Below are 12,517 nucleotides of genomic sequence, written 5' to 3' on the forward strand. Positions count from 1 at the left end.
TAAAAATTATACAAACCACAGACTTTCAATCCACAAAAGGCAAAAAAAGAATAAAAAAAGACGTAAAATGTCTTTGATTATTTTTTTTTCCAAATGAATTTCATGCTGTCAAGACAGTGCTGTTACAGGCCTTCTTTTCCATAATCAATTATTAATATCGCAATAAATGTTTCATGGTAGTAATTTAAAACATTCACCAAGCCCTCTGCAGCAGTAGATAATTAAGACCTACAGCCTTGACCTTGTTCTGTAATGTTAAATTATTTGTACTAAATCGGTTTCTAAACTCTGAATTATGGCAGACAGTATGAAAATACAAGGTTAAAATAAATGGCCTTTATCAATGTTGGGACAGATTTAGAAAATGCTACCTAAATAAAAGAACAGCACATACAGTATTGGTCCTGGCTACAGACAGTTTGAAGATTATGTGGTAAACTACATAGAGTAAAGTGCATTTATCATCACCTGTTATTTTTCTTACATAATTATGGAACTTCAACAAATTAACAATTAACAGACGTGGTCTTTTTTATTGATCTTTGCTGTTTTCATGTCGGAAGAGTCTTGCTACAGGTAAAAAGAACATTTTAACCCTGTCCTTCCTCTGAATCCTCCTTATTACTGTGCATCAGTGCGCTCAGTTGTGACAATTACAGTAGGTACTGTATGCTTTCAAAACATGATAGAATTTACTAAAACCTCTGTGTCCAGCCGATGTTTTGTGTCAAAAGCGATCGAAGAGACAATCGTTTTTTTTTTTGTTCTACTGCAAAGGACTAGTGTGTTTCCCCCCGTCGCTTCAAAACTCCGCTGAAAGCTGAAAGCCAGACTGCTGATGCCACTGATCTCTGGAGAGAGAATGAATGCGAGAGGGAAGTAGGGTGAGAAGGTCTTGCAGTTGCCTACGTCTGTCAAGCAAACGTCAAATTTCTGGACAAAGTTAACTGGGCAATATCACAGAGAAATACCACACACACAAAAAACTAGGTGATTTTCAAAAGCGCAAACTGGACTCGTGTTTCCTTGCATTACGTCTGCAGTACTGAATGAAAGGAAGTGCGTCAGTGCATCTGGAAGAATGTTTAGTGACGCTGATATCCGATTCCCGTCCATTTTTCTCGATTCGCCTTTTCCATTTTTTTTTACCATTAAATAAATCTAAAATAAAAACGAAAAGTGTTCACGAAGAGGTGTGTGTGACTGTACGTGTGTGGGATGAGAGGTTTAAGGGCTTTATCAGATAGGCTGTTGCCAGAAATAGAAAGTTCTTAATTTTCCCTTGAAGACTTTTCCAGATTCCAAAAGGAGAGATTTTTTTTATCGTGTTTCACATACTGTAAAACACAGGAAAGGTTATAAAAGAGAGAAAGCCATTCCGCTCATTAAGCCATAAAGGAAAAAGAATGACAAAATTAATTTTAATACAATATTTTAATATAGCACCACCTGCAGTATCACTGCATTGCTTTGACATCAAGCTGCTGTACAAGCTGTGAATTTGTATACCAAACAGGAAAACCTTAGGCTTGCAGGTTCTGTGTCCTTTGTAGCTGGTAATGATACTAGATATCACAGTTACATGGCTGAAATTATACTCTGCATTTCCTTTATAACATTCTGGTGCTTTTACAGGAGACAGGTGGTGTTCCCCTTCATACACACAGAAAAGACTGTCACACATGTGACTTAAGAATTGTTCTTCCAGAGCACAACCTCAGGCTTCTGGAAATCTGCAGCTGAATTGTGAATGAATGAGGAACACAAGCAATGCTCAGCATTACAGGGACTTATTATCTCTGACTTCAATTGTCTGCTCTGTAGCAGCAAACCAAAGTAAACCCCGTCAAGATGGGCTGCAGCAAATAGTCTGTTAGGTCGTAGAAAGCCACATATGTTACCTTCCTGTAAGCGAGATGCAAATAAATGACAGCGGTCTGAACGTGAATATAAAACTGGTTATTCCAAATGTTACAGCAGCAGGAAACTGGAATCTGCTGCACCTCCATTCTACTGACCCCACCAAGCAAGAGTGTCTCCTGGGCCTGGACACTGCCCCGGGCTTGTGTGAGTTTTGTTTTCCTTTTGTGCTGGCCACCTTGCGGAGTCGATAAGCCCAGTGGTGTTTTTTTTTTATTCCTGATTCTGTATGGATTTGCCGAACAGGTGGTCTTTTTGAAGGGGTCACTAGGTATATTTAGCTTTTGAAACCTGAGAAAACAGCTTCCTGATTGGCCACCCGGGCCACATGATAATCTGGGAGCCTGATGCAGCCCTGCGCTCTCGCCCAGCGATTCTTGGGAGGGAAGAGTTGGGGAGGCTTTGGCTGCTGGGGAACTTTTAACATAGAATCACTGGTAAGTGGACGTCCTCTTTTCCTTTTACTTTCTCCGCACCGCCTGGACCAGAGAGTTTTTCTCTTACAGCTCAGAAAGATGTTCAAGGCAGGTGGTGCTGCACATTCTCGTAGTCCTCATCTGAAGGGCTGCGATAGCATCGGCTCCATTTAACACGCTCTCACCTGGGAGTCTAGTTCCTCACCTGTTGGTATTCTGGAGTGCAGGGCAGGATTTTGTCTTGGGTTTTCTATTCGTTTTGTGTTCGAAAGGTAGCATATGCGTTTAGATGAAGGTTTTTGGAGAAATGTTTGAGGCCAGGACTAAAAAAAGAGGATAGCAGAATGCGGTCCTATATTTAACCTGCAGCCTCACAAGGAATTGCAGCTCAGCTAGCTAAACAAAACCAGCCAATGGGGCTCTGGCATTAGCTTACGTGACAAATAACTTTAGGGCCGTGGACCAGCTGTCGTGAGTCTTCAGCAGGGGGTCTCCCAGCCTGCAGCCCTGGGTGTCAAACCCTTCAGGCTCTGTCTCCGAGAGGCCTGCAAAAGCATTCCACAGTCCATTTTAGACGCATAGGACACCTTTCCCTTCGATATTTCAGTGTTCACCTTCTCATTGTAACGCATTGCTTTCTTAGGTTTGAGAAACTGCAGAAACCGCAATACACACACAAAAAAAAGAGGGAATAACAGTGATGTGAATGGAAAGGACGCAGCTTCCTTATTGTAAGGTTATAACTGGAAACTGTTCTTTAAACGGTATGTTCTTCACATTGCACTGTGTCTCTCTGTGGCTTTCAGCTCTTATTTTGTGCATGTAAACACATTGAGTAACAGCGGCATGGCTTATTGGTGGTATCCATTTAAAGGCTTCTCTTTTTGAGTTACTGCTAAAGACCAGAAATGAAAACAGCTCAGAGGGAACAACAACAATTGCGGGGTGTGTTTTAATTAGAGTTGCATCAGCTTCTGTAGTTTGGCTCGGTATAATCATCGGTTTCTGATTTATGAAGAAATTAGATAAGGAGTAGTTTGTGGGTGAATGCAATAATTTACTGTATCTGTGTCCAAGGGCTGATTATAAGAAGATCTTATTTACACTACTGTGTCTGTGTCTAGATCCTTTGATACTGAACAGAAATGGAGGTTGAGGAGGTTGTGGAGTATGAGGAGTATGAGGAGGAGTTTGAAGAGGAGATTGTGGAGGAGGTAAGATGAATATCTTCAGTCTTCAGTATACCTTATGTACATGTTTACAGTATGTACAGTACTTCTATGCACATGTTATGCACTTACTGTGAATGGAATAGAGGCTTTTCAGATCCATCATATATTAGGTCCAAAGATCTATATCTCGATCTGGGTCATGCCATAAAAACGTTGTCTCTGCTGGCAGATGTTCGACTTTTTCCTCTGCTTGATGAGAGTATTTCTGTTCAGAGCTGACGGGTAACTGCCTGTGAATACTGAGCTCTGATATATTTGCAGTCAGCAGTTCATAAGTGACACCCTAACCATTTAGAGGAATGTTATATCCCATTTCAAATAGGTTTCTCTCCTTCAGCAAGTAGCCAGGCTTTTCCATCAGACAGCAGTAATTTATCTATTATGTAAACATATAGCACTTGCATTTGATTTCTAGAACTGCCAAGCTTGTGATTACTGTTTAACTCCACCACACACATAACCAACACTCTTTTACAGAAAGGAAACATATTTAACAAGTGCAAGGTACATTCAATATAACTATTATATTGTTCATGCATATGCAATAGATTCACAAAAGCAGAATTAAGCAATTAATATTTGGAAATTCATTGATATAATATATTATATATTCTTTCATGGTGATGAAAATTAATTGTACAAGAAACTCTGCATTGTTACATCTAGATTTCTCTTAAGATACCAAAACAGTGGGATTGCGTTTCTACCAGAATGCTATATTTCCTATTGCAATGTTTTTGATTGCTTTTGATTACACTGGAATTGACACAAATGTTGGATCACCGCTATTTTTTGTTTTTTAATTGGCACTGCAGTGGCAAATACAGCCGTGTGCTGAATACACTGCTCCAAAAGCCATCAGTATCAGAAACTGATATGTATTACCAAAATTAGGACAGTATGATGCCACCACTGCAATGAGTGGTGAACATGTACTGTACTAATTATACTGTCCTTTCAAATTGATGTGTTAAATATGTCATGTAACAAAAAATCAATTGATCTACTATATTCTTTTAAAATATATCCTGAACATCCTTTATAAAGCTGTAACATTACACAGCTTGTCTCTCCTGTCTCTCTCACTGCCTGGCTCTTTTATGACCAGGCAACGAAACTGTTTAGTTCATTACATTAAATGTGTCACATTTCATTATTACAGCACATTAGAGTGATTTGAGTATTTCAATAGGAGAGTGAAAGCAAAGGGTTAACAGTTTAATCTCTTATTTCTGAATGAAATGAGATTAAAGTTAACCATGTATCGCTTGTTGCCTTATTTTAGTCTTGCTGTTAAGTATGTCCTAGTGGGTGAAGTAATACATTTAAACTACGTTCACAATACATCTCATTGTGTTGTTGGCATCTTTATGCTGGAATGCCATTCATACACAACAATGCCATTGAGAGCTCCATTTTTGACGTGTAAAAATCCGTTGGATCTCGTCTGAGGACTTCATTCCAATAAAGCATTTTTTGATTACTTACACCTTTCTAAAAATTATGTCTCCAAACATCACAATCACTTCAAAATCATTTCATAATCATTTCAAAACCATGCATCAGAAGAGGCTTCCTTCAGTGAATCTGCTTAACTAAGGGGATGTACAGTACCTTTATCTCACTCTTTTCTTCTTTCTTCAACACACAGGTACCTGTTTCAGGAATGAATCAGAAAGGTTGATTTTATCAGAAAAATAATATGTAGCTCTTTTCGTTTTGCCCTATCCACTTTAAATACAGATCAATTTGTTATATACACCAATAAGTGTACAATTATTTTCTGTCTCCAACAAAAGACTAATTTCTTGGCTTTATGTAGAGTACACAGTTTATTTTGAATGTTGGAACTGATCGAGTGTGTCATGATATCCTTTAAAAATGGTGTTATCAGTTTTCTCAATCAAAGTTTAAAAACGGAGATATTATAAAAAGTGACTTTTTCAATTCACTAATCCATTTTGCTGACCATTCAGTGAAAATGAACCTTTGACCCTTTTTCCACAATTGGCACATTTTCTAGTGTTGGTATATCTGTTGAAATGGTGATAAATCTGGAAACAGATAATATGTGACATTCAATACAGAAATGCAAGGGAGAAAGGTTGGTGCTGTGCATACTGTACTCCTCTCTTCCAAAGCATTAGCGTCATGGTACTGAAATGTGACTGGGGTTACGTGCCTAAGCCTGTGTCAAGCCAGTCCCACTCAGACCTGGAGAGGGTTACATGTTGGAAGCCTTTCCTTCCACTGAGTATTTTAAGGAGTACAGGAGTCTCAAATTCACCACGGTCCTCCTGAGTTCTGCAGGTTCAGGTGAAAGAAGCCGCTGACATGGGAACAATTGTACAACTACCTAGTGACCTTTTTTTTTTCCAGCTCTGGGTGCAAATGCATGGCGTCCTCTTCAGACTGTGTGTCTGCAGCTCCCGTCAGAGTTTTCTTTAGAGAGGATAAGCGATGTGGGTTCTTCTAGAATGTTCATGAGAGCAGTGGAGACATCCACAGTGCATGCAGAGCCTTTGGGGAGATGAGTCAGGAGCACAGTGCAGAAGACATTCAGTTAAAATAGCTCTTGGCCATAGGGATAATACAGATAAAATAGACACAACCAGCCCAGGACTACAGCAGCCAGCAAACCAGCAGAACCCTTTTCCATTCAACCGTTAAAAAATACACATACTGTACAGCATGTTCCTAAAACATTTTAACCTCTTCCTCCTGTTCTGTTGTAACTACTGAACAATATAATTTAAATCAAGGTCTTGCTAATGTTCTGAAATTCCGATTAAGTTCATGTGGGATGTTCTCACTCCCACCCCAAAAAAAGTCCAGAAATCTTGAAATCTCTAAAAATGCTTTAATTTGAATCTACAACATGGGTACTTCCAAAGTTCATTTTTAAAAGGATTTCTGTTGCTATAGTCTATGACTTATGCTGCAGGTTCTTTTTGTTAATAACCCCAATAACTCCTAATATCGATAGGAGTATGGATCACTTCTATCAATCAAGCACAAAGAATAGGCAAAACATATGTATCCTTTAGAAAAAAGTCTTCAGTCAAAACTATTGTCATCACATTATTCTAGAGGATTGAATGAGATCCTTATGTTACTAGGAACAAATTAAAGACATACATGTATTGCGACCTTTCTTATTGTGTTAACGTATTGCAGAGCTTTATTTTAATTGTACTGATGTTTCCATTAGATTTTAAAAGCATTACATTTTTTTGGGCTGAGGAGTACGGCATTAAAACAGTTCTTAATAGTTCCAATCGCAAAGGTTTTGTACTTATTTGACGGAGCTTTAAAAAATCCTTAATCCTTGTAACCTAACAATTTTCAAGAACCTCAGAAAAGTTCATGTTCCTTGTTACGACAAGCGCGCATCCTGAAGCACCATAACTTAAAGTTTACATAGGAACATTATCGCACTCTGCACTGCAAATATACCGGATTGTGTTTTGTGGATTAAGCGATTGCAATCATTCCATCATTACATTTTGAAAAGGAACACCAATGCCATTTCAACCAGAGCTGGAAAAAGTCACATTGCCCGGTGTATTTTAATCTGAGTTTGATTCCGATTTTGAACCTCTGGAGTATGTCCTGTGTTTATAGTACTGCGTGGAGCGTACAGAAGAGATCACACAGCAAACTCAGGTTGGAGAGGTAATTCAGCTCGTTCGCGAGGACAGCGAAGACGCAGACACGCGGCTTGTGCTTGCAGAATGCGCTTGCATGCGAAAGAGGGTTGTTTCATTGCCTCGCCTGTTTGTGTGGACTTGCCTTTCAGGAAGAAGTAACAGCTTTGAACACTGGCGGTGCGGATGCCGGCGCGCAAAATGATGGCAAACTACTGTAGCTCTTCCATTTGTCAAATCTTTTTTGAAAGCAAAAGCAATGGGAGAAAATGAAACACCCTCAGTGTTCCACGTGTGCAGCCGTTTCATTGATATAATTGCTGTTGGTCCTTGAAAAGGTCTGCACGCCCCTGCTTTTATAAATAACTTTTTTTTTAAAGCGTGCAGCCTTGCTTACGGGTCGTGCAACAGCAGCGCATGAGAGCTCATCACGCGCTCGGCAGCCTCTGGAGGCGCTCGTGCTCGCACCCGTGTCTTGACCTACCTGGGCAGCTCGTGTCGCGCTGTCGTGTTCTGTGACTCTGAAGCTGTGGGTTTGTTCAAATAAAGATCTGGCCTGTTAGCGTTTTCCTCATCTTTGCATTGTATCAGAACTTAATTTCATTTTAATCTGCTTGATTCGCCAGGTTCATGTGTAAGGAAAAAATAATAATTCAAATAATATTTTTTATACCCATCATTGTTTGCATTTTCTGTACTGTTATGATTTGCCTTGTTGTACCGTATGAGCTTGTAAGTGAGTGTTTGTTACGATATACAGTACTGTATGCCCGTCCAACTTTACTGCTATTCTATTGTTAGATTAGCTGTAATTACAGCTAGATAAGCTGATAATTAGTAAGAATATAACGCAAATCTTAATTAGCTCTTGACATTTCACAGCTCCGTGATGGGATTGGGGTGTTTATGGGGGTGAGGAGGTGCGGGACCATCTAAAGACACCGTTTCCCACTTACTGTACCTCCCGCTGTTCTGCAACAAGATACGAGACTGACTTAGCGGAGCGCGTTTCCTTCACACTGTCATTTGTAGAGTTTGCTTGAACTTGATGAAGCAGAAATACAGATTCAGACGTGGTTCACCGCAAAGCCTTGATGAGAAATAGGATCATTTTTAACCAAATGTTAAGTGGGAATGAAGCAATGTATTAATAAACGTCTAGACACTACAAAATCAGTTAAAGAGCATGACTACAGTTAAACCCGCGTGCAGTTTTTGTATTTTTCACTGCAGTTTGCTTGCTCACGTCCCAGTGCTGTCCAGCTTGGACCCTGGGCAGAGACATTTCGGAGACGCCCACACCTCTCTTTGTGGTCCGCAGGTGGGGGGCTTGCCCGTTCGGAAAGTGAAGAAGAAGAGGAAAGTTGACACCTCCAAATTCATGACTCCCTACCTGGCCCACAGCCAGAAGATGCAGGAGCTCTTCAGTCAGGTGTGTGAAAGGCCCTGGAGTAATCGTGGTTGCACCTCTAGCAAGCTCCAGCCTAACAGACTGCTGTTTCCCCTAGAACAAGTACAGAGAGATCTATGAGAAGGAGAAAGGCAAACCCTACGCAATCACAATGAACACCCCTGAACTCCGCAGGATCAAGAAGGCTCAGCAACAGCTCAGTGAGGTACAGCGATGTCTTTCACCTGGACGTTAACGCTCTTTGGGACAACAGCTCGTTTCTTTCCGAGCTAATTAAATAAAGGAACAAAGTGCTGCTTCAATCGCCTTTTCCTGGATAAATTAAAATATGCCCACAAATTTTGAACATGCTTAAAAAACACCTGATTCATTAACGCAAAATACCAGAACATGTCCTGTTAAGGCTGCAGGCTAGTTTATGATACTGCACCATATAAACTACAGTAGCATACATAAGCATCATGTTTTGTTTCCACTTGTTAGTACAGTTCTTTTCAAACCCATATACAATAATATAGGGTCTTATGTTAAATTATACACTTATATTTGTCTTATATACATGTTAAATTACACCGTACATTAAGTGCATTTAAGGTATTGGTTGTAAGACAGCACTGCAGAATAAACTTGTTTAGAACAGGGTGATTTGGATACTACTGTCTTCTGGCATTGAATGAACAGTACGTGAGCTCTTGGTTAATTAACTGAAGTAAAAATAATTTTATATGCTGTCAGTTTTGAAACAGTGTGAGATATCAATTTCCAGAAAATAGTTGCAACAGGTTGGTGAATTGTTAGGAGATTAAACATCATTTGCTTCAGTACTATACTGTATATAAAAACACATTTAAAATGACAATCAGCAAAACACTCCAGACCAATGCTGGGAAATTGCTCCCAGGGCTGTTGTGTCCCTCTCTGCTTCCTACATAAGTTGCTTTGCCTGGGTTTTCCACTCAAATCCTTTCAGCCCACTGTAAGGTATTGAACTCCAGCTGAGAGTTTCTTGTTTTTGACCTTTTTTTTTGTCAGGTGAAGTACCGCATGGAAGGACAGAAAGCACAGACAATGTGTAACTATGATGGAAAAGCCAGAGAGATTGAGCACGTGAAAAACGTCTCACAGCTTCTGAGCAAAGTAAGTGCCGAGTTCCTCAAGCTGTAGCACGTTCCACGAATTAAATCTTGCACCCCTAAATTTCAAACCACCATTAGACGGATATACTGTACAGAATAATAGTGTGTTACATTTTTCTGAGACTCATTATACTCCCTTCTTGCTTCGAATTCCATTATAAACAGGTACAATCCTGTATCTCCCATGATCCATTTTTGCAGTCAACATGGCGGTGTGTTTTTTTACAGGTTCTCTACAGGCAGAAATGGGATGAAATCAAAGACAGATATTTGCTTCCTCCTGATGCCCCTGAGCTCGTACAAGCCGTGAAGAATGCCGCAAACCTCAGCAAGGTAATCATTTTGATATTCCGGAACAGAAGATCTGAAACAAGTGGTTACAGCTGAAATATTTAAAACCAGTAGAATAAAAAAGGAAACCTACATCTGATGTTTTGTTGAATAAATAATTCCCATGTGGACCTCTGAGATTTTGTGAGATATTTTTTGCATGGGCAAATGATTAATTCCCATACGAAGGACATCTAGCAGGTTAATGTCAATATCAGTATTATACAGTGAAAGGATAATACTTAACTCTGACTCTGCAGAAAATGGCCACCTGTTTCTAACTCTGGTTTCTCTCTGACTGTCAGAAACTGTACACAGAAGCCTGGGATGAGGACAAAGTCATGTTTTACCCATACAGCGACAGTCCTGAGCTCCAGCGCGTGGCAAAAGCTCAGAAAGCTCTCAGTGATGTGAGCAGGTTTTCATTTGCTTTTGGTTTCCAGTAAGGGTATTACAATAAATAGGATAGCAAGTGCTTCCATGGTAGATAGCTACAGGTTTAACTGATCATAAAGCCAAGCTAGACCAACACGTAGGCTCTGGGTCACTGTCCTGGATCCAAGACCTCACTGCCTAAGGCACTTTCCTGTTGGCTTCAAATTCTTTGCCTCCTTAAGAGCCCAAGGAGAAAAAACTATGTACTGTACATAAGAAAGGCATCAAATGGGACTAGGCCATTCTGTTTGTCTAGGATTTTAGCAGCTAATTGATTGGATGATCGGTAGATCTCATCCAGCCTTTTCTTCCCTTTCACCTGTAATGCCTTGAATACTCACGACTGCAGCTGGCACTGTCCTGCGTAGAGTGTTGCCGTGGCACAGTAGGTTCAGTAGGTCATTTCTGAAGAAAACGGGCCCAACATGTAACAGCACCGCTGAGCAATTCACAGTGTTACCCTGAAAGTAGAAATGGCCCCAGAACAGCTGTTGCTGAAGAGTGTTTCCATGTCACGGCTTCTGATTCCAACTCGGGGTCGGCTTGTGACCTCTCTCTTCACCTCTCACAATGAGGCTGAGCAACAGCACTAGCACTTGCCTGTCAGAGGCAGAGGACAGAGCCCCATGTGGGTGGGACATCTGGTACCCATTGGGTGCACACCCTGAGACACTGTGACACTCACGGATCATGCTCTTTGTGGTACACAGAGACACGTTGAGCTTGTTTGGACTGACAGCACGTTTGAAATGTGTTTTCCTAATTCAGACTCCAGTTATGGCAAACGTTCTTACCTGTGCAAGACAGGTAACGAGCACCTAGTTGTTCCCTGCTCGTCTTCAACGACTGCCTTGCCACAAATGAAGGCTTAGCCCTACACCCACATCCCTGTCTGTGGCAGTCTGTTGTGTCCATGTTCAGGAGTCAGCAATACATTTCATGTGGGTGTCATTCTGCTGTGTGCAGAAATTGACTCATGTTGTGCATTGCTGTGCAACCATGTCGGCACAAGGCCACTCATCTTTAAACGGATGCTTACTGTTGCCATGGAGAGCTGTTGTAAAAGGTGAAGCAGGAGAATGTGGTACAGGATTTGCCTGTTTAAACTGAACAGAACAACCTTAATTATTGAAATACCCTTGTGGTTTACCATCAGTTGCATTTGATGACTCTTTGTTATCTTGTGAAATGACTTACCCTTCTGCTTTACTCTTTAAAATATTGTATTTGCTCTACCAGTTTCTACTGATCACCTTGTACGTATAATACTTGAATATCACTAGTTATATAGTTTATACCGCATATACTAGTATGTTTAGATTTGATACTGATACCATTATCAATCAAGTCAATTGTCATTGATTAGGTGGTTAAGCACAACTGCACCCAGTGTATAAAAAACATAGATTGTTTCTCTAAAATAAATTAGTGTTTTATCACAAATGTGTGTAGTAGTAAAATCAAATGCCATAATCACAAAAGACAGATTGCTAGATCAGAAAAGGACATTTTGGTCCTTTTTCCATCAGGGCTTGTGGTTTCTGGGCGATAGTCAAGTCCTGAAACAAAAGCCAGTCACTGTGCATGGTCTGTTGAAGTCTATAGGTGTTTCAACTCATTTCCTTTTATCTTTCTTCAGATCCAGTACAAGAAGGGCCATGATGAACGCAAGGCAAAGTACACCTCTTTGGCCAACCCTCCTGATGTGGAACTTGCCAAAAGAGTGTTCACCCAGCGCAGTGACGTGAGTGTCTGCTCACCAGAGAGGAAATATCTGACGAGTGAAATAGATTCAGTACCCAAAGCTGACAACTGTGAAACTATCCTATTTTTACACACTGAAGTTTCTTCTTTTGATGACAATTTTACAACAATTGCTAGATTAGACTAATTTTCCCCTAAAGAAATGACAACAAAATAGTAAATAAACATTTACTGCCCTATGCCAATACAGCTTATGATCATCAGCATTAAGGCAGATATTGCACAT

At 40.3% G+C, this 12,517-nt stretch overlaps 1 protein-coding gene across 21 annotated transcripts in view; it reads left to right on the forward strand.

The window, feature by feature from the left end:
• Positions 1–2,251: 2,251 nt before the first annotated feature.
• Positions 2,252–12,517, forward strand: part of neb (nebulin) — an 89,273-nt gene continuing 79,007 nt past the window's right edge. For 19 of the 21 annotated variants that reach the window (XM_069196483.1, XM_069196500.1, XM_069196481.1 and 16 more), the window contains exons 1-10: positions 2,252–2,357; positions 2,980–3,100; positions 3,461–3,550; positions 7,193–7,243; positions 8,537–8,647; positions 8,724–8,831; positions 9,659–9,763; positions 9,991–10,095; positions 10,398–10,502; positions 12,167–12,271. In XM_069196483.1, the coding sequence (XP_069052584.1) occupies positions 3,482–3,550; positions 7,193–7,243; positions 8,537–8,647; positions 8,724–8,831; positions 9,659–9,763; positions 9,991–10,095; positions 10,398–10,502; positions 12,167–12,271 (759 nt within the window). In that variant the 5' untranslated portion in view covers positions 2,252–2,357; positions 2,980–3,100; positions 3,461–3,481. The remainder of the gene's footprint in view (positions 2,358–2,979; positions 3,101–3,460; positions 3,551–7,192; positions 7,244–8,536; positions 8,648–8,723; positions 8,832–9,658; positions 9,764–9,990; positions 10,096–10,397; positions 10,503–12,166; positions 12,272–12,517) is intronic. The other 2 variants (XM_069196485.1, XM_069196482.1) reach the window with 2 other exon arrangements.

Source organism: Lepisosteus oculatus, chromosome 12 (assembly GCF_040954835.1).
Source record: "Lepisosteus oculatus isolate fLepOcu1 chromosome 12, fLepOcu1.hap2, whole genome shotgun sequence".
NCBI classification, from domain to species: domain Eukaryota; kingdom Metazoa; phylum Chordata; class Actinopteri; order Semionotiformes; family Lepisosteidae; genus Lepisosteus; species Lepisosteus oculatus.